The sequence below is a fragment of the Schistocerca nitens genome, chromosome 4, assembly GCF_023898315.1.
Source record: "Schistocerca nitens isolate TAMUIC-IGC-003100 chromosome 4, iqSchNite1.1, whole genome shotgun sequence".
Classification (NCBI taxonomy): domain Eukaryota; kingdom Metazoa; phylum Arthropoda; class Insecta; order Orthoptera; family Acrididae; genus Schistocerca; species Schistocerca nitens.
The window spans coordinates 304,959,823-304,987,706 of record NC_064617.1 but is presented as its reverse complement, the minus strand read 5'-3'; the positions used below and the strand labels follow the sequence as shown (position 1 = coordinate 304,987,706).

Below are 27,884 nucleotides of genomic sequence, written 5' to 3'. Positions count from 1 at the left end.
AATCTGGATGACAACAATAAGCATAGAGAAACTGAGAACAAGTTCAACTGACTGTGACTCATCCACCAATATTAGAAGCAAAGAATCTGGATGACAACAATTAGCATAGAGAGCCAGAAGCATGGGGCATTCCGCCAGGATGTGAGCTGCCACAACCACAATGGGGGAGGGGTATGTGTGTTTTGTTAGATGACACAGGATGGTGAATTGCTTCTGGGAGGAACAGGAGGAGGAGTGTCGTGAAGCAGTGGTCTCCTTCATAGTGAGGAGCTTATGAGAGGGGCAGTTATTGTTCCATTTTTCTTTTTCTGAGTGAGGAGAGGCCTTATTTGCACTAATCAAAGAAGGGGGGGTGGGGGGAGGAATACTGAGAGCACAGTCTAAAGCAGGCTAGGCAGAGGTCCCTTCAGAGGGTCTAAAGGCGCATTCCAACTGTTCATCCCACCCGAAAAACAGGTATCATTGGGTGAATGCCTCTTGTATGCAAAAAGAAATCCATGAATTGAATGAATGGTAAACTGTCAGATGGTGATTGCATAAGTGACCAAGAGTTGGTACCATCAAAATCGAAGAGGGAAGATGCTTACTCTGGCAAGGTGGCTGCCTACAGGATTAGTCTGGAAAAAACCAGCGCCAAATCTTACTCTATGATGATGAATTGGGTCCAATAATTTCACAGCTGATGGAGTCACTTAGCTATAACCCTGAAACCATAGCCAAATCAGGACAAGAACAGGGCCTTGTAAACATGGAGGAGAGTACATGCCCCAGAAAGTGTGGGCATGGGAGCAGACAGAGTTAGGCTTTCACTTGAAGCTAGTCTTTAGTTGACAAATATGGGGCAACCATGTCAGCTTTTTATCAATGAGGAAACGCAAAAATTGGGACTGCAAAACAATGTCCAAGTGTTGAGTATCCAAGTAGATTACTGGGTGATGATTGATTGTGGTACAATGATAGAAGAGCATGAACTGGAAGCTATGTGTAAGTGTCCAAGCGAAGGCCCTTGAGAAGTGCAAAAGCTATTGATACACAGTGTGGGGGTGAACAGTGGTTCCAAGGAGGTCACTAGCCCATTGATGGCGATGGGGAAGACGATAACAGTCAACTTGGAGCCCTTCGAAAGCTGAGTGATGTGCCAAATCTAACTGGAAATAACTGATTAGATAAAAACTGATGAATAAAAACAGTATGGAGCTTCAAAAGGGTAAGTCAAATGTGATGCCATCAAGTGGCATCATATGCCTTACATAAGTAAAAAAAGACTGCAATGCGGAGTTGATATTTACAAAAAGCCTGTAGACTTCTGATTCCAACCTAACCAGATGTTCAACTGTGGATTATTCCTTCAGGAAACCATACTTACAGGGGACAAAAGGCCCTGTGATTCAGGAACCCAGTGCAACTGTAGGGCTACCATCCTTTCAAGCAGTTTTCAGAGCATGTTGGTGAGGCAAATACACCAGTAGCTGTTGATGGGTGTGGGGGTTTTGCCTGGTTTAACAATTGCAATGATGATACTATCTCATCACTGCGAAAGGAAAACACCTTCTAGCCAAATATGGTACAAGACCCTGAGTAGATGGAGTCTCTGAGTAATAGTAAGATGTTATATCATCTGAACCGCGTCAGGGCCTGGTCTCGTATCATGTGACAAGACAAGAGCTTAAAGCAGTTTCCAATCAGTGGAAGATTCATTATATTGTCACAGAAGAAGCTGAGTAGCACCGTGGTGTAGTGGTTACAATACTAAACTATTGCATGGAGGGTCGCGAGTTCAAAACTCACCTGGACTGTACAATTTCTATATTCGGTTCGAGTTCATTCTAGAAATATCCACAAATGTCAAGAATCATTCTACTGGAATGTTCTGTAGCCGTATATATACTGTATGTGTTCTGGCCGGAGGCAGTTCGCTCCATGCTCTTGTATGTGCAAGTGCTGAATAAACCTCAATTAAGTGAAGTTCGTGTTCGTCATTCATCTAATTACATCTTCTTCTACACGACATTATTCTGGTGGAGACGCTGGGTACTGGAACTTGTGATAGCGCACATTATCAACGACACAGTGGCTTCCATCAGGCCACTCCAAGAGTTGTTAAAAACTGAAGCTAAATTTATCTGGGGTGGTGCTCAACAAGTTTCTTTCCGACTGACCCCATACTTGATCTGTATGATGAGAGAACACCTACAGAACTACACACAGATGTCAGTGGGTATGGGATCGGTGCTGTTCTGGTGCAAATTTCGGATGGAAAAGAGAAGGTTATAGCCTATGCTTCTAGGACACTTACAAAAGCCAAGAGAAACTACTCAACTACAGAAAGAGAATGTCTTGCTTTGATCTGGGCCATGTGCAAATTTGGACAGTATCTCTATGGAAGGTCATTCACAGTTGTTACACACTATCATTCACTTTGTTGGTTGACAGGTCTTAAGGATCCACAAATGACAACTTGGCAGGTGGGCACTATGTCTTCAAGAGTACGATATGACCATAGTGTACAAAAGTGGAAGAAAACACCAAGATTCCGACTGTCTCTCAAGAAACCCTGTGCAAGACCATCAAGACTTTGATGAAGATAGTGACTGTCTCACTGCACTCCAGGGTCTCTCTCCTGAGCAGAAGATATCTCAAATTATGCTTGCCTTAAAGCAGTCAGAGGATGTGAAAGGACAGTTTAGGGTAGTTAATGGATTACTTTGCAAGAAAAACTCTGATCCGTTCGGAAAGGGTGGCTACCAGTGATTTCTAAACACATGTGCTTAGATGTTCTACAGAAATTCCGTGACACACCTGAGGCTGGACATTTAGGATTTAAGACATATGACAGAATCCGCATTATTCAGGAGTGTCGGTCACTATGTGTCGCACTGTCGAGAGTGCCAGAGGAGAAAGGCAGTTCCTCAGAAACCGTCTGGCCAACTCATACCAATTCTACCAGCCGAAACGCCTTTCCAGTGTGTTGGGATTGATCTCCTCGGACCATTTCCAATGTCTGCTACTGGCAATACATGGATTATTGTTTAAACTGATTATCTGTCACACTATGCCATTACAAAAGCCGTGAAAACAGCCGAAGCATCCGAGGTAGCCAAATTCATCGTGGAAGACATTGTATTAAAACACGGTACCCCCAAGGCCGTTAATTACGGATCGAAGGAAAGTTTTTCAATCGCATCCTGTGACAGAGATAAACCGTCAGTGCAACATTACTCATCACATGATGACTGCCTACCATCCGCAAACTAATGGGCTTACTGAATGCATTAATAATATCTTGGCTGACATGCTATCAATGTTCGTCAAAGTTGAGCAGAGCAACTGGGATGAGGTGCTACCTTTCGTGACGTTTGCCTACAACACTATCAAACAAGAAGCCACAGGATTTACGCCATTTTTCCTGGTGCATGGGCGTGAAGCGACTACGACAATGGACACTGTGTTAATGTTACATCCTGACGTCGTGGATGATTACTACATCGGCCAGGTGTTAACCAGAGCTGAGGAAGCTTGGCAGTTAGCTCGACTCCACACGCTGCAGGCTCAAGAAAACGATCGCCGAAGGTATGACGCGAGCCACCGCCCTGTTGTGTATCAGCCTGGTGACCTCGTCCGGATCTTCACTCCTGATCGCAAGGTTGGCCTCTCTGAGAAGCTCCTCAGGCACTACTTTGGACCTTATAAGGTTGTAAGACAGTTGCCTGATGTTACTTATGAAGTTGAAGATTTCGACTCCGACACAAGATGACGAAAGATCATGAGGTAGGGTCCACGTCCTTCGAATGAAGCCCTATAAGGACCCTGCAACCCAGGATAAATTCGAAGCTCCAATGACAGGCAACAAGTGGAAAGGTGACTAAGAGCATAGCGGCAAAAGAAGTTCTAAGATCACCACCAGGGCGAGAATCAGTCATCGGGAGTCGGAGTATGCAGGACCGATGATGCGTTCCTGGACTAGGAGGATGTAACACCGAGACGCTGTTCTCTTAAGGAAGGAGCAATGTCGCAGAAGAAGTTGAGTAGCACCATGGTGTAGTGGTTATGATACTAAACTATTGCATGGAGGGTCGTGAGTTCAAAACTCACCTGGACTGTACAGTTCGGTTCGAGTTCATTCTAGAAATATCCACAAATGTCAAGAATCATTCTACTGGAATGTTCTGTAGCTGTATATATACTGTATGTGTTCTGGCCGGAGGCAGTTCGCTCCGCGCTCTTGTATGTGCAAGTGCAGAATAAACATTCGTTAAGTGAAGTTAAGTGTTCGTCATTCATCTAATTACACCTTCCTCTACACGACGATATAATTCTAATAGAAATTCCTGGATGGAACAATACATAAAATGAGAGAAAGGCAACCACTCACCGACAGTGAACTGATGTGTGGAGCACAGAACCATGTAACAGGAAACACTATTCACGCTAGCTTTCAAGCTCTTGCTCTTTTTCTGGTAAAAGTGGACATGGGAGTGTGTTGGTTGGTTTAAAAGAGGGGGAAAGGGACCGAACTATGAGGTCATTAGTCCCTTGTTCTGAATAAAACAATGCCACAAGTGTGAATAAAACAAACGAGAGTGACAACTTAAAACATAATGAAAGAAAAAATCACAAGAACGATGAAGGGCAACAAACAAGTAAATGGACAAAAGGGGACAAGAAAAGCACAGAAATGCAAGAAACTGGATGAAGAGATTAAAACAAGAAAGCAATTATCATGGCTGGCTGACCATGAGAATAAAAAAGAAGCCAGCCACTCTTCAACACATTAAAACCTCCACCCTAGAACCCACCCTCATGAATAAAACGCAAAACTAAATCAGCCGATGAGGCATTGTCAGATAAAATTAGCGACAATGAGTCCGGTAATCAAGATTTCATCACTGGGCAGTCAGTGTGGGACAGTGCACCAGAATATGGGCCACTGTCAACCAGGCGCCATACCAGCACTCAGGCAGGTATTCACGGTGCAGAAGGAAACCGTGGGTCGCCCAAGCATGGCCAATGCGGAGCCGGCAGAGGACAACTGATTCTCTGCGAGAGGCCCGCATGGAAGACTTCCACACATTCATAGTCTCCTTAATGACACGCAGTTCGTTGTGTGTACTGTTATGCCACTCTGCCTCCCAAAGCCGAAAAACCCTATGGCGTAAGTGAGAACGCAGGTCAGGTTCAGAGATGCCCATCTCCAGAAGCGGTTTCTGCATAGCCTGTTTGGCCAGCCTGTCAGCAAGTTCGTTGCCTGGGATGCCGACGCGTCCTGGATCCACATAAACACCACTGAACGATGGGACCAGTCCAGGGAATAGATGGACTCCTGGATGAACGCTACTGAAGGTTGGCGTGCGTAGCACTGGTCGATAGATTGTAGGCTGCTCAAGGAGACAGTACACAGAAGAAACGGTTCCTCGGGGCATGAACGGATATACTGAAGTGCACGATAGATGGCCACCAGCTCTGCAGTCAATACACTGCAGCCATTGGGCAAGGAATGCTGTTCAAAATGGCCTCTGTGGACACGGAACATTCAATGAGGCAGTTTATGCCTCAGGGTCACCTGCTGCCACCAACTAAACCTGAGAAGGGACCCCTTTCTAGTGAAAGAAGCCAAAGAAGCTGGCTCAGAAGTGGGGACTGAAATCCCCGATGGTTGGGGGGGGGGGGGGGCTGTTGCTCCCGAAGTAGGTGGTGTGGGAGCAACAGGGAGGGAAGTGCCCCCTACCATCAAGGGGGCAGGTGTAGTCTCCCAGTTCTGAGAGGCGACAGGAATTCGAGGAACTGATGGGGCGAGAACTGTTCTCGTAGTGGCCGCGTATGAGGAGGTCATAGCCACAGGATGTAGACACTCAAATTTCCTCTTAGCATCAGTGTAGGTCAGTCAGTCCAGGTCTTATATTCCATGATTTACCTCTCTTTCTGTAAAATCCTGCAGTGTGGCGAGCAAGGTGAATGATGCTCTCTGCAGTTGACACAGATGGGAGGTGGGGGGCATGGTGTATTGGGATGCGATGGACATCCACAATCTTGACAGGTGGGGCTCGAAGTACAGCAGGAATACATATGGCTGAACTTCCAGCACTTAAAGCACAGCATTGGGGGAGGGATATAAGGCTTGACATCACGGCGGTAGACCATCACCTTGACCTTCTCGGGCAATGTGGCACCCTTGAAGGCCAAGATGAAGGCGCCGGTGGCAACCTGGTTATCCCTTGTATCCCGATGGACGCGCCGGACGAAATGAACACCTCGCTGTTCTAAATGGGTGCGCAGCTCATCGTCAGACTGCAAAAGAAGGTCCCTGTGGAATACAATACCCTGGACCATATTTAAGCTCTTGTAAGGCGTGATGGTAACAGAAACATCCCCAACTTGCCACAAGCGAGTAATGCCCGTGACTGGGCAGAGGATTCTGCTTTTATCAAAACTGACCCACAGCTTGTTTTGGACAAGCCCTCCACCTCCCCAAACTTGTTCTCCAAATGCTCCACAAAAAACTGAGGCTTCATTGACATGAAAGATTCCCCATCAAGTCTTGTACATGCGAGGTACCGGGGCGAATAAGCTTCACCGTCATCCTTAGCCTGGCGTCCCTCCCATGGTGTAGCCAGCGAGGTGAATGACTTGGGGTCATATTTCTTAGCATTAATGTTAGACTTTGCCCGCTTAGAGACTGCTGGCGGCGGACCACTAGCAAGAGATGATGTACTACGCTTCATGGCATGTCATCTGCCCTGATGCCACCCACTCTGCTCAGGGGCCCTCCCCATGGGCACCACCCAGCCACAGCAAAGGCCACCTGGCAGGATGATCATTGTCGAGAGTCCCGATGCCCCAGGGTGATGGGCATCTACTCCTCGGCATACATGGGGAGGGGAGTTAATAGCACAGGCATCAGCAGAGCGATCCCTGTGTTTTCAGGGGGCTACAACCAACAGGGTACATGGTGGCCCCACCACAATGGACTGGCTACCATGATGGATATGGGGTACAAAGAAGTCCATGGTCATTGTTGGCATAGAGGTGACACTGCATAGTTCATGGTGGAAAACGCACCCAGGAAGTGTCCTCACCAAAGAGATGGAGAATGGGCGGGATTGCAATGCGATGTCAAGAAAGTGGTCTACAGATCTCAATGCACGATGGACACGATGTACCATGTAAGGCACCCTTCCCCAATTGGTTCGCTCTTTGGGAAAATTTTGAAAAATGGAGGTCAAACCCTACAGGGGACAATCACATAAAGGCCGAAACGTGTGAGACTCCTCTTAGTCGCTCTTACGACAGGTAGCAATACATCAGGTCTAATCTTACCCCCAGACCTGCAGGGGAGGGGGGTGGGGGGGACACGACAGGAGTGTGTGTTTTGGGTGTCTGTGCGTATGAATGTGTGTACTTTCCCAAAAAAAAAAAAGGGCAAGGGCTTGAAAACTAGTGTGAATAGTGTTTACTGTTATGTGTTTATATGTGAGTTGTTGCTTTATTTCTTCACCTTACTTAACATATCATCATATAATGACATGTTATAATTTGGTGTGACTGGGAGGGAGATGTCTTCAACTTGTCTTGCATCTGAAAGGTAGCATGTATGAGGAGGACTCTGATGCTGTTGCAGTGTGAGTCACAACATGTGCAGCAACAGTCAACGCATTGGGGCAATTACCTCTATGAAGAAAGAGGTCCAGGACAGTTGTTGATTTTTGGTGGCCCAAAAGAGCTTTGCCTACACTGGGGCTGAAGAGGCATATGTTCCCAAGGAGGAGACACAGCACTCAAAGCATTCCTCCTCTTGTATTTAATTAGACAGTGATCCTTAGTGTGAAGTTGCTTGAAAGTGAAGAGGGCAGTCTGTGTAGGATGTCATCTGAGGTATTGCAGGGACCTTTGATGATCCCGAAAGCTGTTGCAACTTGTTTAGTCCATCACAGCACTGGCCAGCAGTGGATGGCGCCTGTAGAAAGGGAAATAGCAGTTCAGCGGTGTGGATGATTGCTTTAGAGAGATCTCCCTCCCACAAGCTCATCTGTGGAATCTTGTGGAGAGGGGGAAATGGTGACAGCAGAGTTATATAACTGCCAGGTGGCTCTTCGAAGAGTTCTTGTGCTAACTGGTCCATTGGTCGCTGACAAGGAAGTGCCAGGATCACTGGGAAATGGTTTCTATCATAAAGCTCACTGTTTAGTGAACATTATGGCAAGGCCGTGAGAGTGCGGGAAGAGATCGTAAGGTTGACAGCTGAAAAGATGCCATGGGTGGCACTGAAGTGGATACAAGACACAAATCAAGATCAGAAAGAAGCTGGTCAATCAGGAGGCCCCCAACAGATGAAGTGTTGCTTCCCTATGGGGTGTGTGCTGAAACACCCAATTAGGAGAAAAACGTGAGGGAGTAGTTGCATTATAATCATCATCTCAAGGTAAGGAAATGCCCTCCCTGGAGGCAAATAAATATTACAAATTGTGATCGCAGGGGTTGTTTGCTCTTGCACTGCTATTGTTTTCAACATGGTATGGATGAGAATCCACTCTCTGAGGGCATCTGTGTGAAGCAATGTACAGATTCCTCCACATGCTCTCTCAGGCCTAGTATGATTCAGGCAGAATGCACAGCAACCTCGAAGAGTTGGAGGATGGCCATCAGTAAAGTGTGTTTCTTTGAGAGGAACACAGATTGCAGAACACAAGGAAATTAATTGTTCTAGTTCTGGCAGATGTCAGTAACATCCATTTTAATGCCATTTGATCACTATGTTGATGGTGTCCTGGTTAGCCATGAAGGGACCAAGAGAACAGGTCATTTTCCAGGATAACTGTCTGTCACTGGTGGGGGTGGAACATCATCAAAGAACATTGGTTCGGAGACCGATGGCATGGGGAGATCTGGTACCTCCAAGTTCACCATGGTAACCTTCTCACAAGATTTCTTGTTCTTTCCCACAGTTGTTAATGGTAAAGATTCTTATGAGGGCTGTGGGTATAGCAATGGAAGCAGAGTGGGCAGCCCTGGGACCCACAGTCTGAGGCTTCTTCAGACAATGGCTGGTGTCTGGCCTCATTTGTGGACTTTAGGTGAGAAGGTTCCCACGTCAAACATGAGAGGGGAGTGCCTATTGCCCCCACAGTCAAATTTATTTGTGTAACTACCAGATGTTGCTGTTGAGGGAGTAAAAACATCAGTACTGTTGATGACCGAGCCACATTAGCGGCAAAAGTCGATATCGGCGACACTGAATACAAATGGTTATATTTTTTACAGGTTTCAAAATATGAGGGACACTCTGTGGTTTTCAGTTCCTGGATTTTCTATTCCTTGAGTACCGTATTTACTCGAATCTACGCCGCACTCGATTCTAAGCCGCATCTGAAAAATGAGCCTCGAAATCAAGGAAAAAAAATTTTGCCGAATCTAAGCCGCACCTGAAATTTGAGACTCGAAATTCAAGGGGAGAGAAAAGTTATAGGCCGCATCCCCAAATCGAAACAAAGTTTGTCCATTGTAATATGAGACACAATTTCGGTCAAATGAATGACGATACAGCTACAGTAGTTTGGTTCGAGTCATAAGCTTAGCAGTTAAGCTTTACCAGGTAGCCATTGATATGAGTTAGGCGCTCTGTCCGTATTTATAAAGGTACCCTTCCTTTTCCACGTGCTTAGTTTGGTTTGAATTGATTGCTTATTTTTCTTTGATCTGATAAGCGCAGTTTTCTTTGTTATGGGTGTTTACGTCACTCTAAGCTGAAAATGCATTACTGTACTGCATCATGCATTGTTTGTTGCATTCTGATAGTGCGATTTTACGGCCTGTCGCTGCTCGCGGCATGGCTTGCTTTTGTGCACGCTACCGCCGCTTTTTAAAAAAGAAGATGAAGAAGAAGAAGAAGAAGAAGAAGAAGAGAGAGAGAGAGAGAGAGAGAGAGAGAGAGAGAATCGTCTCATTAGCGAAACAATGGCAAGAAACTGCTACTTGTTGTTGCTTACACTGCTCCTTTCTTTGATAATGATCATCAAGAACTAAATAATAGACTGCGTTATAATAGATGATGTTCTGAACGAGAGTTTAGCGAAAAGTTTTCTCTGTTTGAAAATATTTGCAGGTGCCTCTTTAGATTAGATTAATACTTGTTCCATAGATCATGAATACGGCACTTCGTAATGATGTGGAACGTGTCGGTTAATAAAAGATGTCTGTACAAGATATTACATTACACAAAATATTGCATGACAAATTTATATCTAAAAATTCAGCCAATGAGTAGAAGGAGTTGTCATCTAGAAATTCTTTTAACTTATTTTTAAATGTTAGTTGGCTATCTGTCAGGCTTTTGATGCTGTTTGGTAGGTGACCAAAGACTTTTGAGGCAGCATAATTTACCCCTTTCTGTGCCAAAGTCAGATTTAACCCTGCATAGTGAAGATCATCCTTTCTCCTGGTGTTATAGCTATGCACACTGCTATTACTTTTGAACTGGGCTGGATTAGTAACAACAACTTTCATAAGTGAATATATATACTGTGAGGATTCCTAGAGCCTTAAATAGATGTCTGCAGGATGACCGTGGGTGGGCTCCAGCAATTATTCTGATTACACATTTTTGAGCAATGAATACTTTTCTACTCAACGATGAATTACCCCAGAATATGATGCCATACGAAAGCAGTGAATGAAAGTAGGCATAGTAAGCTGATTTACTGAGATTCTTATCACCAAAATTTGCAATAACCCTAACAGCATACGTAGCTCAACTCAGACGTTTCAGCAGACCATCAATGTGTTGCTTCCAGTTTAACCTCTCATCAATGGACACACCTAAAAATTTTGAAAATTCTACCTTAGCTACAGACTTCTGTTCAAAGTCTATATTTATTACTGGAGTTGTGCCATTTACTGTACGGAACTGTATATACTTTGTTTTATCAAAATTTAAAGAGAGTCCGTTTGCTGAGAACCACTGAATAATTTTGTGAAAAACATCATTTACAATTACATCACTTTGTTCTTGGTTTAGTACATTACATTCCACACAGAAATTAGAGTCATCTTAGATTTAAAAATCTAGTCAATTGCCGTGCTTCATTTCTGACTATCATTATTAAGCATAAGAATAATACGAATATAAACATGACATGATATGTATATTCTTCCGCGTTTGCTGTTGTCTCTCTAGTTTCGTAGTTTATTAGGCAGATAGGATTTAAATGAGATAGCAGCAAACATGAAACAATACATGGCAAAAGGTTTATATTCGTATTATTCTTAGGTGTCGAGAATACTGTATGTGATTCACAATTTATAAAAGTTCCTATTAGCAACCATCTCTTCTCACAGATAGGAAGAAATTCAGAACATAGAGTTGGCCATATTGACAAACATCCCAGTCTTGCCAGTCGGATTTTCGTAGTACATTGAAATGCTGCTACATTTCGAAGATGAACAATACGGAATCTGTATTTACTACGTTTGATAATGTATGAAAATGCAGTGGTCGAAACTCGGGGCGGAGAAAAAAGCTCGTCTTCCACCTTTTTTTTATTTATTTACTGACGCAGAGGTTTTGGCGCCAGTATTTTATCTTTGTGCCTACAAAGCATTCCTGTGTAGCGCTACATATATTCAATGGCAGAAATAAGTTGTGGCAGCACCCACCAACATTTTTCAGAACTTCCGCTTGCTTTGCACTCGATTCTAAGCCACAGGCGGGTTTTTGGATTACAAAAACCGGAAAAAAAGTGCGGCTTAGATTCGAGTAAATATGGTAGGTTAGCGTGCTCTTGGGATCAGGGTGGGTGGTCGTTCCTGAAACTGTCTCAGACAGGTGGTAACACATGTGATGCATTATTGCAAAGTGGGTGGCCACAGTCTCCATGAACAGGGTCATATGTACACCAGGAAGACATATGCCCAAATCACTAGCGTTTAAAGTAAAACACCGGGATGGGAAATACGACTTCACTTCACAGTGGCCACATATGATGTTGACCCCCTCTGGAAGCGAATCCCCACTCAAAAGCAAGGATGAATGTGCTAGTGTCTACCTCGTTGTCTGGTGAACCTCAACATACGTGACATACAAAGTAGATCCCTCACCTCTCCAGGTGTTGATGTAGTTCTTCATTCATCTGCAGCGTTTGGTGCTGTGAAAAATTAATCCTGTATCATGTTCAGTTGCTTTTGGGTGTGAAGAAAACGGACACATCAATTTATTTACAAGATGGTAACAACCAGAACTGGGTAGTATTTTCTGTCTTAATGTAGAACTGCTTCATAACTTGCTAAGGGAAGGGAGTTCACCAAATATGTTTTCAATATTCTCCACAAAAAACATGGCTGAGTAGAGAGAATGGATCCTCCATCTGTTTGGATGCAAACTGGGAGGAATAACTGACTGTTAAGTCATTGCCAAGGAGAGAAAGTTGCTATACTCATAATGATTGGCATTGAATTTGAGTCTGGAAGACTGCCAGAAACTCCTGGATACATGCTGATAATTTTGGTCATTTCGTGATGCTAAATATCTGCCATGATGCTGCCTACTCTGAATGAGGGCTCTCTCCATGAGTGCCATCCAAGTTGGAGCAAAGGCAACCTGACATGTGGCTAGTGCCTGGGACCCTGATGCTTCCCAATGGACAGGGACCTAATCCTCAACACGCACAGAAGGGTAACAGCTTGGGCATCAACACTGTGATCCCTGCATGGTCAGGGGGCTACCAGCATATGGATACCTGATGAACCCCTACATGAACTGGCCACCTGCTGGGTATTGGGTTATTTTCCCTGCACAATCTGTAAAAATTTTGAATATGTGGTAGTATAACCCAGAACTGGAACAGAACATATGTTAACCGAAATAAAGGGAACGAAGTGGGAGAAGCCGAAATCAACGTCCTATGAGTGAACTAGGGCATCAGCGGAGAATCTGTTCTAGGGAATACATGTGACGAAAAATATAGTCAGACTGTATAATTGCAGCACAGGAAAGGAAGAATTACTGCAATGGCTTGGGGCCCCATGCTTGCCATGCACATACTCAAAAAGCTGAGCCTCGTGTGGGGTACGCATCCAGTTTTAACACATTGGCTACCATATGCATAATGATGGATATTTCACTACCAGACTAGACCAGGCCATGGCGTCATGTGTGAGCCTCTGCTGTGGCTGCTGGCGGACACAGTCACATCATCTACGTTTATTTAGGTGATAAACATGTAACATTAAGATGTGCAGTGACAGTGTTTGTTAGAATTTAAACGCAGTTCACAAATAAATGTGTAATACTGGGCACTCAGTGCATAGAATAGTTATACTCTTTCTCTGTCAATTCATGCAATATTTGTATGTTTCTACAGTACTTCAATGAAAACTGGAATAATAACTGCATTATTTACTCTACCTGGAACACATTTTTAATAGCTAAAGCAAACAATGTCACAGAACAAATGTTTATTTCATACTTACGACGCACTGAAGGGACTTGGCGGTTGCACTCCTGGCACTTTGCTGTCATAATAAATTACAACCCACGTTACATATGTAATCAGCAAGCCCGTCAAAAGTGGTATTAGAAACCATTTGAGGTCTATTGCAAGATGCCATACAGCTGACAATAAAGACAACAGCTTAACACTCCATGTATCAAAAGTTTTTCCTGTAAAATGGAGTTAATATAAGTGGTATATCAACATCATCTACAATTGAAAGCAATTACAAACTGCTGAAAAGTAACGCACAGTTGCACAAAATACACATACTTATGAGCTAAAACATTATGACCAACTACTTAATAGTCTGGTTAGCCATGCACCACTTGTGTGTGACAGGGAATCAACAAGTCCTTCGTAGTTTTCCAGAGATATGTGGCACCACTTGGCACAGGTCACACAACTCCAGCAAATTATGGTCTGGCACTTTGTTGGTGTGGATCTGTAGCCCGATAGCATTTCAGATGTGTTCCATCAGGTTAAGATCAGGTGAATTTTGTGGCCATGACGTCAACTTGTGTTCACTATCATTCTCCTCAAACCACTGTAGAATGATTCTGGCCTTGTGACTTTGGTAGTTATCATGGCGTACGACATAACTGCCACTGAGGTTGACATCAAGCATTAAGGGACGCAGGTGATTCGCAATAATTTTCACATCATTCACATATTCCAGAGCTGTCATGGTGCCGTTAATTACTACCAAAGGTTCTATGGAAGATGGAAGTCCAGGTAAATGTGTGTCTCCCCCTCCCCCCCACCCACCTCCAGCACAATACTGAACCCAATAGCCTGCAGCCATGGCATGGCATGGCATGGTCCTAATTTCAAAATTTCGAACAGCCATTTACCTTGATGTGGCATATCCAGACACATACACTGACCTGTTTAACAAGAAACATGATTCAGCTGGCCAGGCAACATGTTCTCACTATCCACAATTCAGTCTTGATTATCCTAAAGCCACTGCAAACTTAACTATGTTGTTGGTGCAACTTGGGAATATTAGATAGGGTTCATCTGCTGTGGAACCCTGTTTTCACAAATGTGTACTGAACAGTGTGCTCTGAAACACTTGGCCTGCAACAGCATTTTAGTCTGCTATCAGATTTGCAACTGTAGTGTATTATCAGATTTACAACAAACAACTGCTTATCCCGCTTTCCAGAGCGTGCAAGGCCTCCGACCTCTGTGTTTTGTGATGAAGTGTGCACGTCCAAAACTTAGTTGCCTAAGTAGGCCTCCTTCTACTGCTTACCATACACACTCACAATGGTTGAATGCACACAGCTGCCAGTTTCACCATTTCCTACATGTTCGTTCCCAGATGCCAGGCTGTAAGCATTTGCTTTTTGTCAAAGTCACATATGACGAAGGATTTCCCGACGAGTGGCCTGCATCATTTCTAGAATGATTCCCCATCAGTCTCTGCTTCGCTTCTATGCTTTCCTTACTGTGTCACGTGCCCGCAGTGCCACCTGTTGGCATTCAATCTTGGGTTGAGCACTTGTCGTAATGCTTTGCCTCATCAGTGTACATGACAAATATTGGTGATGCAATGGAAAATCCTTTGGATGGAATACAAACAATTAAATAAGTAAAGACAACTGCTTAAAGGAATAAATATACTAAATTTGGCCTTTTAAATATAATTTTCAAAACACTTTGGAAATATTTTTCACCAGTAACTTTTTTATACATGTCCACTGATGAGACTTGAAATCTGTAAACATCAAATATAACTAGGTGGCATTTCTTATGATGTGTTGGAGGTTCCTTATAATAAAAAAAAAAAAAATAAAAAAAAAAAATAAAAAAAAATAAAAAAAAAAATAAAAAAAAAAGTATAATGAATGAAGTAGCAAATAACCAGTTTACCCACCATTTGATTAAAGAATATGAATAACAGGGGTTGTATAAGTGGTTCAGGTCAAAAATTAAAAGGGAGCAAATATTTATGAGATAATTCATCAAGTCCCACAACATTCAATTTCTGAGAAAAGGAAGGGCCATATTTTCCCAAATGATTTCAGGAATTAGGTCAAGTCTCTGCTCTGTGATGCACAAAAGGTTCAACTGTAACTTAAATTATGGTGGCTGACTTTTCCTTCATGTAACATGTTTGTCAACCCCCTTTCCAAGTAGTTCTGAGTGACAGACAACAAAGGAAAAAGAATTCACACATACTTTTCTAGAAGTAAATGACTTGGTCATTTGTTTTAAATGTCTTACGTAAATTGGAAATACCTACATTGTGGTAACTGTGCCCAGAACTGAATCTCACTATGCCTGATCTGTCAATTATAACCACTGGCAGAGATATTAGGGTAATGGTTGGTTGGACGTTGGAGTTAAAGGCACCAAACTCTGCAGTCCTTTCATCCCCTATGTATTGAAACAGGAATAATCCTCAGAAGAAAGGTACAAAAGGCAAATACTGGAAAGCCCGATTGTAAAGAAGATACAATAAGACAGAGATAAAATAAGGAGAAGCAGGAGGGGAGTGAGAGAGGGGAAGCCGCTAAGCCCAAAATGCAGCTGGAGGTCCCCGAAGTGCGGTATGCGGTGGTAGAAGCACCCTTTCCATCCCAATAGCACCGCCTCACCACCAGTTACCCAAGAAAATGGGTGGCACAGACAAGATGATAAAATTTTGGAAAAATAAAACATGAAAGTGGCAAACATAAAAGAACAAGGAGAATAAGGCTAGGAGTCAGGCTACATCGCCAAACAAGGGCCACCATGGGACACCTGGGCCAGAGTGTAGGGTAATGGTAATGACTGAACTGATATGGGAATTATTCCCCCTCACTCAAAGAATTTCTATGATGGATTTTTTTCTGGGAGTGGGGTGGGGAGGGAGTGGGTTGATTACATGACAAATAGGGAAGTTAGCACTATTTAAACTGAAGTGCCAATTAATTACTGTGTAGCACAGGAAGAAATATATTCAATGGAAGACAATTTCACTTGAAAAGACTTTGGATATACTGAGGAAAAAGCTAGCTTTAGATGCAGATAAAGCACAATGGCTCATTTGCACAATGTTAAAATACTATACAGGGGGATGGACAAAATTTATGGAAATACTAAAAACACATTATGAGGCCAGTATGGTGTAGGAAAACCATCAACATTCAAAACAGCTTCCAAACATCTCAAAATGCATAAATACAGGTCTGTATGGTTTAAGGGAATCTACTATTGTTCTTCCTACAAAATAATGGCAAGATCAGGTAATAACGATGGAGATAGATAGTGATCATACACACTTTTCTACAAAATGGACCCCAAAGACCCAATAATATTGAGATATGGTGACTGTGATGGCATGAGAAAATGTGACAATTCACCCTCTTGCTTACAAAATCAATCCTGGGTGATGTGAGCTGCATGGATAGGGTGGCTGTTGTCTTGGAACACATTATCACTATTGCAGAACAAACAATGTACAATGGGATGGACCTGGTCAGCCAAAATGGTCACGTAATCCTTGGCAGCAAAGCGACCTTGCAGGGTACCCAGGGAATACCACCACAATATGGCTGCCCAAATCATCACTAACCACTCCAGCTATACCTGCAATTCCCTGCTCATGGAGCTCCCTTTTTGTTGTTTTGATGCTGAGAGTGTTTGTGAGTGTGAAATTCAGTTCTGCAGTGACGTCTGCAGCTGTCATCCCTATTTTTCATAACCATCACAATCACCTGTCACAATCACTTAACAGACACTTGTGTTGTTTTGGTGCTAACATGGTTCTCGAGTGCAACATTCACTTCTGCAGTGTCTTCTGCAGCTGTTATTCTTATTTTTTGTTACAATCACAATCATCTTTCACAATCACTCACCACATACTTCTCTCTACACTGTGACTTAGCAGATGTGTTTTTCCTACTTTTCCTGAATGGGGTGTAATCTTTGATACAATGTCTCTTGAAACACCTAACGCTTTGGCTGTCTTGGTTATGGGAGCACCCACCATATAAGCTAAACAATTTGCCCACATCTGCATTCATTTAGCTCTGACATAATGCACTCACAACTACAAAGAACACTGTTCTGACCATGACCGACATTTGCATGATATTAAGGACATCGCTCAGGTGCCATTTAGTCAAATACAACAGCACAACCTGCAGATTTGTTTAGCATCTGCAATTATGTTTAAGCAAGCATATGTTTCCATATCTTTGTCCAACCACTGTAGAATATATAAATTAATGATACAGCTTCCACGAGAATTGATCAGAGTGAAAATTCAGAGTGAGGTGAATATTCTGTATCACTAAAAGTATTTTTAGCAACCATATATGAAGTTTCCAGATACATCTACATCTATACTCTGCAGCTCACTATGAACTGCATGGCAGAGGGTATGTCCCATTGTACCAGTTATTATAATTTCTTCCCATTCCATTCACATATGGAGCATGGAAAGAAATTGATTGAATGCCTCTGAGTGTGCAGTAATTATTGTAATCTTATCCTCATGATCCCTACGTGAGTGATACATAGGGTATTGCAGTGTATTCCTAGTCATCAATTAAAGCCAGTTCTTGAAACTTTATGACTTTCTTGGGATAGTGTATGTCTATCTTCAAGACTCTTCCAGCTCAGTTTTTCACTCTCTCTATGACACTCGCCCGCAGATCAAACTAACCTGTGACCATTTGTGCTGCCCTTCTCTGTGTATGTTCAATATCCCCTATTACTTCTATTTGTTACTTGTCCCATACACTTGAGCAATATTCTAGAACCAGTCACATGAGTGATTTGTAAGCAATCTCCTTTGTAGACTAATTGCACTTCCCCAGTTTTCTACCAGTAAACTGAAGTCTACCATCTGCTTTGCTCATGACTGAGCCTGTGTGATCATTATATTTCATATCCCTGCAAAGTGTTAGACCCATAAACTGAGAAAAAAAGAATCTGTCAATGGAACACATTTGAACACCCTTTGTTTTGCTAATTATTACTGGACTGCTTGCAGAGAAATTTAAAAAAGAAAAGGAAGAATCTGGTAGAGCAAATTTATGAAAATCAGTCATATTTAGAATAAAATAATTTATTACCAACATATCAAAAAGAAAATAGTACAAATTGACAATGAAGTCAAAGATCCAGTTGGGCTTCTGTACGTAATATAATTGGAGATGACAATTCAATGGACAGGCAAAGAAATAAGTAAAAGATTAAAGATGGCTTAGAGTACTTATGGGTAAACAAAATAAGGTTTTCAAAAATAAACTTCTGATGTGTTTAAAAAGGAAATTTCACAATCAATGTATTACCTGGTTTGATTAATGGCCACGAAACATGGCGAATTTCCCATCAAATAATAGAGAGACATAAGTCTGATCTTGAAAGGAGAGAAAGGGAAACAACCAATGAATCAGGGAACAGAATGGAGCGAAGGTGTGGTGGTGGTGGTGGTGGTTGTTTTATGGTGTTCAATGGCATGGTTATCAGTGTACTTGCTGAATGTGACTGTATGGCTTTTGTGTGACAAGTGAAGTGTTCTGGTGATTATGCCCTTTGGACACTTTAGTTGCTTTTCAGAGACTGTCTGGCAATGTCAACACTTGAGAGAGCAAGGAAGATAGCTCCTCGGGACCAGACCTGTTGCGGGACTCTGTCCTCCCAATCTACACCAATGCCAACATTGCCTGCCACACTGCTGACTTAGGTTGGAGTATTCCACAACACTGGGAAGCCCACAGCTATAGGACGAATGCCACTGAAGTTGATAAATGACAGTTCAGATTATTCCAATATGAAATGTTTTTCACATATCAGTAATTTATTAATACCATCACTGACAGAAGATGAATTATGATGAGCAATAAAACAGAGTACGTTAATATGAGAAATGAATAAACTTAAGTCTCTGAAAGAGACAAATAAACAAGTTTTCCTCAATACAGTTTTACAAAACTGCATGCCTACAGTTAAAATTATAACAAGCATACATGGGTCATTGCTAACAAAATCTGATAAATATTATTTAATGTCTCTGAGATGTCAACAGTGTGCTCAAATATCCAATAATTAGTAATAAATAAAATTAACAGTAAACGAATGTATAGCGAAGAGTAAAGTAAAACCAAGAAGAGATGAAAGATAAAATAGCACTTCAGATTTATGTGAGTGGCTGATCACTTGATAAAAACTGGTAGAACAAATCACTGTGTTACACATTATAAATTGGCTCTCTCTACAGAGATGCCCTGGCTCAAAACAAAATTTTAATATTTTTACAACATCTGTATTTTTAACAGGTGAAATTGATAGCAAATAAAACAAACCTAATTAAAGATGTAGTGTTTAAACAGGGCTAAGTTGCAAGCACTGCATACTGATGGCTCCCCTGGTCTAAAAAGATGACTCTACATCATGCGGGCAATCTGGTTATGATGGAGGCAATGTGGTTACGATGACACGCATAACTGTCAAAGGCTGGGCTTTACTGGACACAGTTTATTGTTAATTCATATAGAACAAAGATTATAGTGTTTGGTACATTCTATTTTTGACAATCTATTTCACTACTCAACAACAGGCAACTGTGCGAATGCACTGTATTTAAGTGTTTCATTACATTTATGAACACAGTCAGGCCCCTACTTTATATCTTACTTTTATTTTCTTGTGACTTGTGATGGGTTTTATTATATCTGACAACATGGGTCTCATATCTCCAAATAAGTTATTCTAAATGTTTTAAGTGAGCATGTGAGATCTTATTATGTGAGTTTTCATGTGCTTATATGAAGAAAGAGAGAGAGAGAGAGAGAGAGAGAGAGAGAGAGAGAGAGAGAGAGTGTTATGTTGGCAGTGAAATGTGTTTCATATGTCCTCTTTTTTGGTATACATGGTATCTGATGATGGTCTAAGGACTGAAATCAGTTGTAATCAATAAGTAGGCTTATTTATTATCAGCTCTTGGAGTTGAACAATGACTTCTTAAAAATATTTCCAAGCTGTGGGGCACCACCTTCGCACAATATATGATTGTTTATTATTTGAAATCACTTTTATTCTTGTACTGCCACCTCCAGCAGTGTGAGATTATCGGGAGTAGGATGATATTTCTTAAACTCATACTGGTAGTTGCCAAGGAGCCTTCAGATCTCCAGAATCTAGACAATATGGTGGCTAACGATCAGTTCAGTAGACTTTCCCACACATCGTCTTAAGGTGACAATACAACTGTTGCCTTCCCTGGTTTCATGAAGGATATTACTGTTGCTTCCCTTTATGGGTTGGGGTAGTGCTCATTGATCTAATAATTCTGCTGAAAGCAGCAAGGAGGGTTTCTTTTGTTGCAAACGGGTTTACTGTACCATGCTCTGCTGAACATCACCAGCCTTAGGTGAGGATAAGAGCCAATGACAGGGCTGGTTCCAATTCCAAGCTTGTAAATAGACAGTTGTAATCCTATATGTTGTTTGATGTATGATCCAGTCTCATTACACAACTGAAATGTGGGACTCTGGCTAGCCATGCAGGTGTTTTGGGAGAAATGTTCTGCCACTGTTTGGGCTATATTTTCTTAAGTGGAAACTAGGATATTGTTATTCAGTAGAGCAGTGAGTCAAGATATTTGTCCTTCCCCAGAAATCCTCCTTACTGGTACCTATATTTTTATTGATGAGGTACAACTGTTTTTGTGGCACAGGGAATCATGCAATCAGATCTTTTTCCTGTCCTTCCAAAACATTACAAGATTTCTTGCAGATCAATTGCTTCTCAGTCTTCACAGTGCTGCGCTCCTATTGCTTAATGTAAATTGACACCACTGTTCCACCAAGGAACTCTTCTAAAATATGAGGCAAGACTTCAGAATGGATGATCATTGTGAATGATCTGTAACATTGACCACATACACCAGCACACTGTCAAATTCTCCTGTCAAAGCTAGCTGGTAGCTCAGAATTCAGTTAATCTTACTTGGCAGCTACCATCAATCAGATACTGCTCCCTTTGCTAAGGTCAAGAAAGAAAAATAGTCACTGGAATGTAACATTTACCATTTCCATAAAGTAAGGGAAGGAGCACATGTAGTGAGGCCTACTGCAGAGAACATCCCCAATGTGGTGCTGAACTGTATCTTTTAATAAATATTTAGCGTAATCAGTTTCATATTGTGAGAATCTCTACAACAAGGCTCCACAGACAAGTAATAGAGAAGCCCCCCCCCCCCCCCAAGCACATTTCATACATTAGCATATTTAGGACAAAATGGTGGGAAGGAGTTCTAGAGTGAGGTCTGTGAGAATCTATTACTAACAAGTTAATGAGAAGAATGAGATTTTTCACTCTGCAGCAGAGCGTGTGCTGATATGAAACTTCCTGGCAGATTAAAACTGTGTGCTGGACCATGATTCGAACACGGGACCTTTGCCCTTCGTGGGCAAGTGCTCTACCAATGGAGCTACCCAAGCACGACTCGTGCCCCGTCCTCAAAGTTTTACTTCTGCCAGTACCTCATCTCCTACCTTCCAAACTTTACAGATGGCAGCGAACCTTGCAGAACTAGCACTCCTGAAAGAAAGGATATTGTGGGGACATGGCTTAGCCACAGCCTAGAGGATGTTTCCAGAATGAGATTTTTCACTCTGCAGCAGAGTATGCACTGATATGAAACTTCCTGGCAGATTAAAACTGTGTGCCAGACCGAGATTCGAACAGCCTAGGTGAAGGTCCCGTGTTCTAGTCTCGGTCCGGCACACAGTTTTAATCTGCCAGGAAGTTTCAAGTTAATGAGAAGTTAGATAAGTTTAGCACACTGAAACAACATGGGATATGAACAAATGTAATTGTGCCTTGTATCAAGTACTATAGCTCTGAGGGGTGGGAACCTGTAAGAGATGCTGACAAACACAACTATTCCACCTGTCACCCTTTCACCACTAAGGGTGTCATTATTACAATGCTTGCGTGTAGTCCTACGCCATTGGCTGCACACCGACCAGCACTGCACAACAAAATGGCATCAAAAAGGTGCTGACTCACATGCCAATGGAAAGAGCAGGCAGTGCCACATCTAGCTAGGAAGACAGGAGTTCAGCATCCCCTGTCAACGCTGACTTAACCATCCACCCATCGGTGGTCAGCCGCAGTTTGGTCACAGACTTCCAAGACATCAGTACTGAGTAATAAAAAGACAATACTTAGCCTGTGTTCTGCGAGTAGTAATAGAGTGTAAAAGTAATTGTATGTGGGAGGCACAGAAAGCACACCAAGCCACCTCATAATGAGAAGTTAACTAATGTTGCGTTTCTTTTTCGAAATAAAGTGCTCCATTAATCTGCAAGTGTTATGTACAGGTCATTTTGGATTCCTGCCACTGGCCATCACAGGAGGAGGAGGAGGAGGAGGAGGAGGAGATTGGTGTTTAATGTCCCGTCGACAACGAGGTCATTAGAGACTGAGCGCAAGCTCGGATTATGGAAGGATGGGGAAGGAAATCGGCCGTGCCCTTTCAAAGGAACCATCCAGGCATTTGCCTGAAGCGATTTAGGGAAATCATGGAAAACCTAAATCAGGGTGGCCGGAGACGCGATTGAACCGTCGTCCTCCCGAATGCGAGTCCAGTGTGCTAACCACTGCGCCACCTCGCTCGGTCACTGGCCAACAGCATCAGACACAAAAAATCTAGCACCGCAGATTGCAGGTTCGCTCCTCGCTGCTCCGTCATAGTGTGTCACTAATATTTTTCTCTTTTCTTCCAGAGGAGCATTGCTACAAACTGTGTTCTTTCTTGCAGACAAGCAGCAATGCTTTCACTATTTGTGCATTCGCATTGCTTATAATTAATCTGTTGCCGGCCTCCTCTCATTAAAATGGCCTCTAACCTGCCTCCTAAGTCACCTGAGCCTACACCTCAGGTTACTGGCGACTTTAATCTAATTCAGTTTATTCAGTTTCAGAACCATCAAATGTAGCAGGTGATGATGGCAGTCCTGAAGCTTATTAATGCAAAAGCCGCTGTTGCGTCAACTTCACCACAGCCAGCCACATCCACAGCACCACCCCCATGCATTCAACCTTTCCGAGCTTTCAATGAACAACAAGGGGAATGGAACAAGTGGTATGCTCAGTCAGTCACTCATTGTGCTACACTTCACTTCACTTCAAGGCACTGTGAAACTTTCTTATTTCTTGCAATCCAACAGTCTCACTAAGTTTTTCCCAATTAGTAGGACAGATTTGCTAGTTTTTGAAGACTTAGTTTCAGCCCTTACTAAGTATTACGAGGATCAGGTACAAGTTGCTGCAGCTTGTTACAAGTTCTTTTGATTAGGGAAAAAACCAAAACAGACATTATGTGAACTTCAGGGTTTGACACAACAGTGTCATTTTCAATGTAGCTGCAGACAGTAGTTTAATGATGCAATGATTCATGATGCAATTACATACAATATGCCAGATAGTAGGATTCGAGAACAAATTTTCAAACTTTCTGATCCTAATTTGAAATAAGTGTTACAAATTATTGAACATCAGGACTTGTGTGTGAGTGATGTGGAAAACTTTGACGTAGCTCCCACTTGCAGAGTAACACAAAGTGACAAACAGGTACGGCCTTGTGACCAACTACCACATGCAAACAGACCACTGTGGTATGGACAGAGTAAACAAGTGACAATGCACGTATCTGCTGTGAAATCATGTCCCCACTGCTTTTACATGAATAAAAGACAAAATTGCCCTTTGTGGAATGCAACTTGCTTTGCTTGTTGAAAGCTGAGGCCCGCATCTCGTGGTCGTGCGGTAGCGTTCTCGCTTCCCACGCCCGGGTTCCCGGGTTCGATTCCCGGCGGGGTCAGGGATTTTCTCTGCCTCGTGATGGCTGGGTGTTGTGTGCTGTCCTTAGGTTAGTTAGGTTTAAGTAGTTCTAAGTTCTAGGGGACTAATGACCACAGCAGTTGAGTCCCATAGTGCTCAGAGCCATTTGAACCATTTGAAAGCTGCTATGTGACTGTAGCAGAAAAAGAACTCCACCCGCATTTGCTCTCATAAGCATGGAGCACCTTCTCATTCAGTGAACATAGCTTTTTCTAAACTGGCCATTGGTACTAGTAATGACCAAATTCAGGACGTGCCTTCAGCCCACCCAAGTGCTGAGCAACAACAGTCAACAAACTGCTTGTGAACTTAGCCATTTCCGGACGCAATGTGTAACTTCAGTTAGACACTGGCACTTCGGTTACATTACGTAATCGTGACACCTGTGAACAGATGGGCTCACAACAGGTGGCAAAATCTTGCATGCAACTTACTATGTACAACTATGTGCTCGGTACATACTGTATCCCTGCTACATTCCAGCCTCACACCAGAACAGTGACATTTACAACTTTGCTGTGAGAATATTTTTGGGTTAGATTCATTTGATTTGTTTGGTCTTCATATTCAGCACAATGTACTTTTGATAACAGTAACAGTGTTACTTAATTGACTGAGGAGTTTCCTGATTTATTTACTGAAGAACTTGGCACAACAAATAATTTTGTGCTGCACATTACAATGAAGGACAATGTGCAACCTAAGTTCTTTTGAGCGTGTCCTGTCTCTCATGCAGTTAGAGATAAAGTTGCAATTGTGAACTTAAAGAATGGCAAGACAATGGTGTTATTGCTCCTGTCCAGGCTAATCAATCTTACCAAAGCCTTCTGGATGACGTTGTCTTTGTGTTGATTTTAAATCCACTGTGAGTCCACAAACAATAGCTCATATTTACCTGTTGCCTTGCCCTAAGGAATTCGTAGACACGCTTGGTGTGGGCCACTATTTTTCAAAAACTGACCTAAGCGATGCATATTTGCAAATTCCACTAGCTGTGGAGTTTCAGTAAGTGTTTGTGGTCAGCACACATTTAGGGTTGTTCAAATTTTTGCACTTGCCTTTAGGCTGTGCTTCCACACCTATCATATTACAACGCTACTTAGAACAGCATACGGCAAAAGTTCCAAGCTGTTCGAATTCCAGGACAATATTGTGGTGTCAGGACGTACACCAAAGGAACATATCAGTAACCTTTGTACGCTTTTTCAAGTACTTTTAGCTGCAGGTTTCAGGTGTCGTCTGGAAAAATTTGCTTTTTTTCAGACTGAAATTCAGCCATGTTATTAATAGTCAAGGTGTTCACAACCTTAAATCACATTTGCTGGTCATCCAGGACCTCCCTGCCCCACGGAACATAACAGAATTGCAGTCAGTTCTTGGAAAGTTGACATATTATATCCGCTTTATACTTGCAGCCTAGATAGTGGCTCTGTTGCAACGTTTGTGCCAGAAGCATGTGCCTTTTGTTTGGACCAAAGACTGTCAAGATGCATTCCAGAAACTTAAAAATGCCTTGTTGACTGACAAATGCCTTGTTCATTTTGATCCTGCTAAGCCTGTGGTTTTGGCAGTGGACACTCCTTTGTGTGGGATTGGAGCTGTGCTACTATTCTCAAATTGAGAAGGAAGTGCTTGCCCTTATCTATGGCATGACAGAGTTTCACCATTATCTGTTTGGTTGGAAGTTTTACCTAGCGTAAGACCATAAGCCACTTCAGTCTTTGTTTCATCCATCCAAACCTGTTCCACCACACGACTCAGAAGCTATAATGTTGGGCTTTGTTACTGTCACAGTATCAGTACGAAATCTTGTACTGGGCCACACTGAAGATTGCAAATGTTGACGTGTTTTCTCTCCTTCCTGTTGGTCCTGATTCTGAAGAGCAGGCACTGCCATACCTACACGGAGAGAGAGTTCAGCATCCTCTGTAAATGTTGACTTCACAAGCTGCCCATCGCTGGTAAGCCCCAGTTCGGTTGCAGAGTTCGAGAGCATCACTACTGAGTAACAGAAAGATGATACTTAGCCTGCATTCTGTGAGTAGTAATAAAGTGTAAAAGATGACTTCTGCAGTTTTATTAGACCTCGATCTAATGTTGGGAGTGCTCTTAGTTAGTAGATGGAGGATCATATTGTGCCTCAAACAGTTAAGGATCTATACAGCTCATATCTCACTTACCTGGTTACGACTTAAACAACTGAGGTGAAGCAGATTCCTGAGATTAACTACCTAAGCAGCCATCCATTCAATCAGCACATAGCACACCTTCATATAGAGGGTGTTAAGGCAAAACCCCTTTCTCTGTGACATATGAAGTTTATTCATTGCCATTAAATGAAACAACAAGTTTACTGTTACCAGTCACGTTAAAGCCTAACCTAAAATGTTCACATTTAAAATTTATTCATTGCATTCAACAGCGGTCATTGAAAAATGCCTGAAGGTTATGGTAAAGAGGATGGGTGGCACACGCCAGTTCCCTGCTCAAGAATCCTGGGATCACCAGGACAAGCAGAGGTTGGACCAGCAGCACAAAGAGAGAAATACTACTGCAAAGGCTTGTGGTCCTTTGCAAATATCACAGTCACACTAGAGTCATGAACCCCCTACAAGTATATAATTTTGACTGTAATGAAAATGAAATGTAGTTGGGTGGGATATGTAGCCAGACAATTGGTTGACTGATGGGCCAACGAAGTTCTCAGTTATGAAGTCTTTTGCGATGGGTGTTTGGGATACAACCTTCTCGGTTGACTTGTCATGTCAAATTTGGATTCTTATAAATCTGAAGTGGAAAAATAACTGACAGTTTTTTTATACAAAGTAATTCTTGTCTGGATTCTAAGATATAACTGAAGGACCTGATGTAAGATGGGTAAATGACACAAGAAAATTTGTAGAACAGCATGGATATGTAGTATACAGCTAAAAAGCACAACACACAGCCATGTCTGGAGGCAGCTTTGTTCAGCAGTGAATGTCAACTGGCTTACAGTCACTTTTTGTACATATTTATATCATTATCAAGATCAAAGCAATAAAAATATGATAACTATTCTATAGTACATAGTGTTCAAATGAAACGCTAAATGGTGAATGCTGAAGGTCCTATTACGGTGACAGTGATTGGGCACTGGTAACACCAATAATCTCTAGTTTATACAGAATCTTATTAACATTGGTTGTTCTTTCCATGTGTTATTTGTGACTGGTAATGGGGAGTGGGGTGAGGGGAGGTGGTACTGCACAATGTATTCTCCACGATACACCACAATATGGCTTGTGGAGTATATATGTAGATGAACCTTGATTCGACAACCAATACTGACCGAACTTCCTCATATTTGGCCCCATTCAAAAAGATAAATTTACTTTCAGGGATGCTATATCTCTGAGACCAGAACATTACAAAAACTGATTTTGTGGAGGTAGAGAATGGCAGAAATTCTATGAAGACAAATATGTGAATAATGATATTGAATGAGCACTGTTTTTTAGCTGTTTTGAGGAGTATCTCTGTTAGCCTACATAGTTCATCGTGTTGTAACGC

At 42.3% G+C, this 27,884-nt stretch overlaps 1 protein-coding gene across 2 annotated transcripts in view; it reads right to left on the bottom strand.

Moving 5' to 3' along the window:
- Positions 1-27,884, bottom strand: part of LOC126251541 (uncharacterized) — a 60,675-nt gene that overhangs the window by 14,685 nt on the left and 18,106 nt on the right. Inside the window, exons 2-3 of one of the 2 annotated variants that reach the window (XM_049952049.1) lie at positions 13,459-13,648; positions 12,087-12,134 (exon numbers count right to left, since the gene is read on the bottom strand). In XM_049952049.1, the coding sequence (XP_049808006.1) occupies positions 12,116-12,134; positions 13,459-13,648 (209 nt within the window). In that variant the 3' untranslated portion in view covers positions 12,087-12,115. Of the gene's footprint in view, positions 1-12,086; positions 12,135-13,458; positions 13,649-27,884 lie in introns of those variants that run through there. The other variant, XM_049952048.1, reaches the window with a different exon arrangement.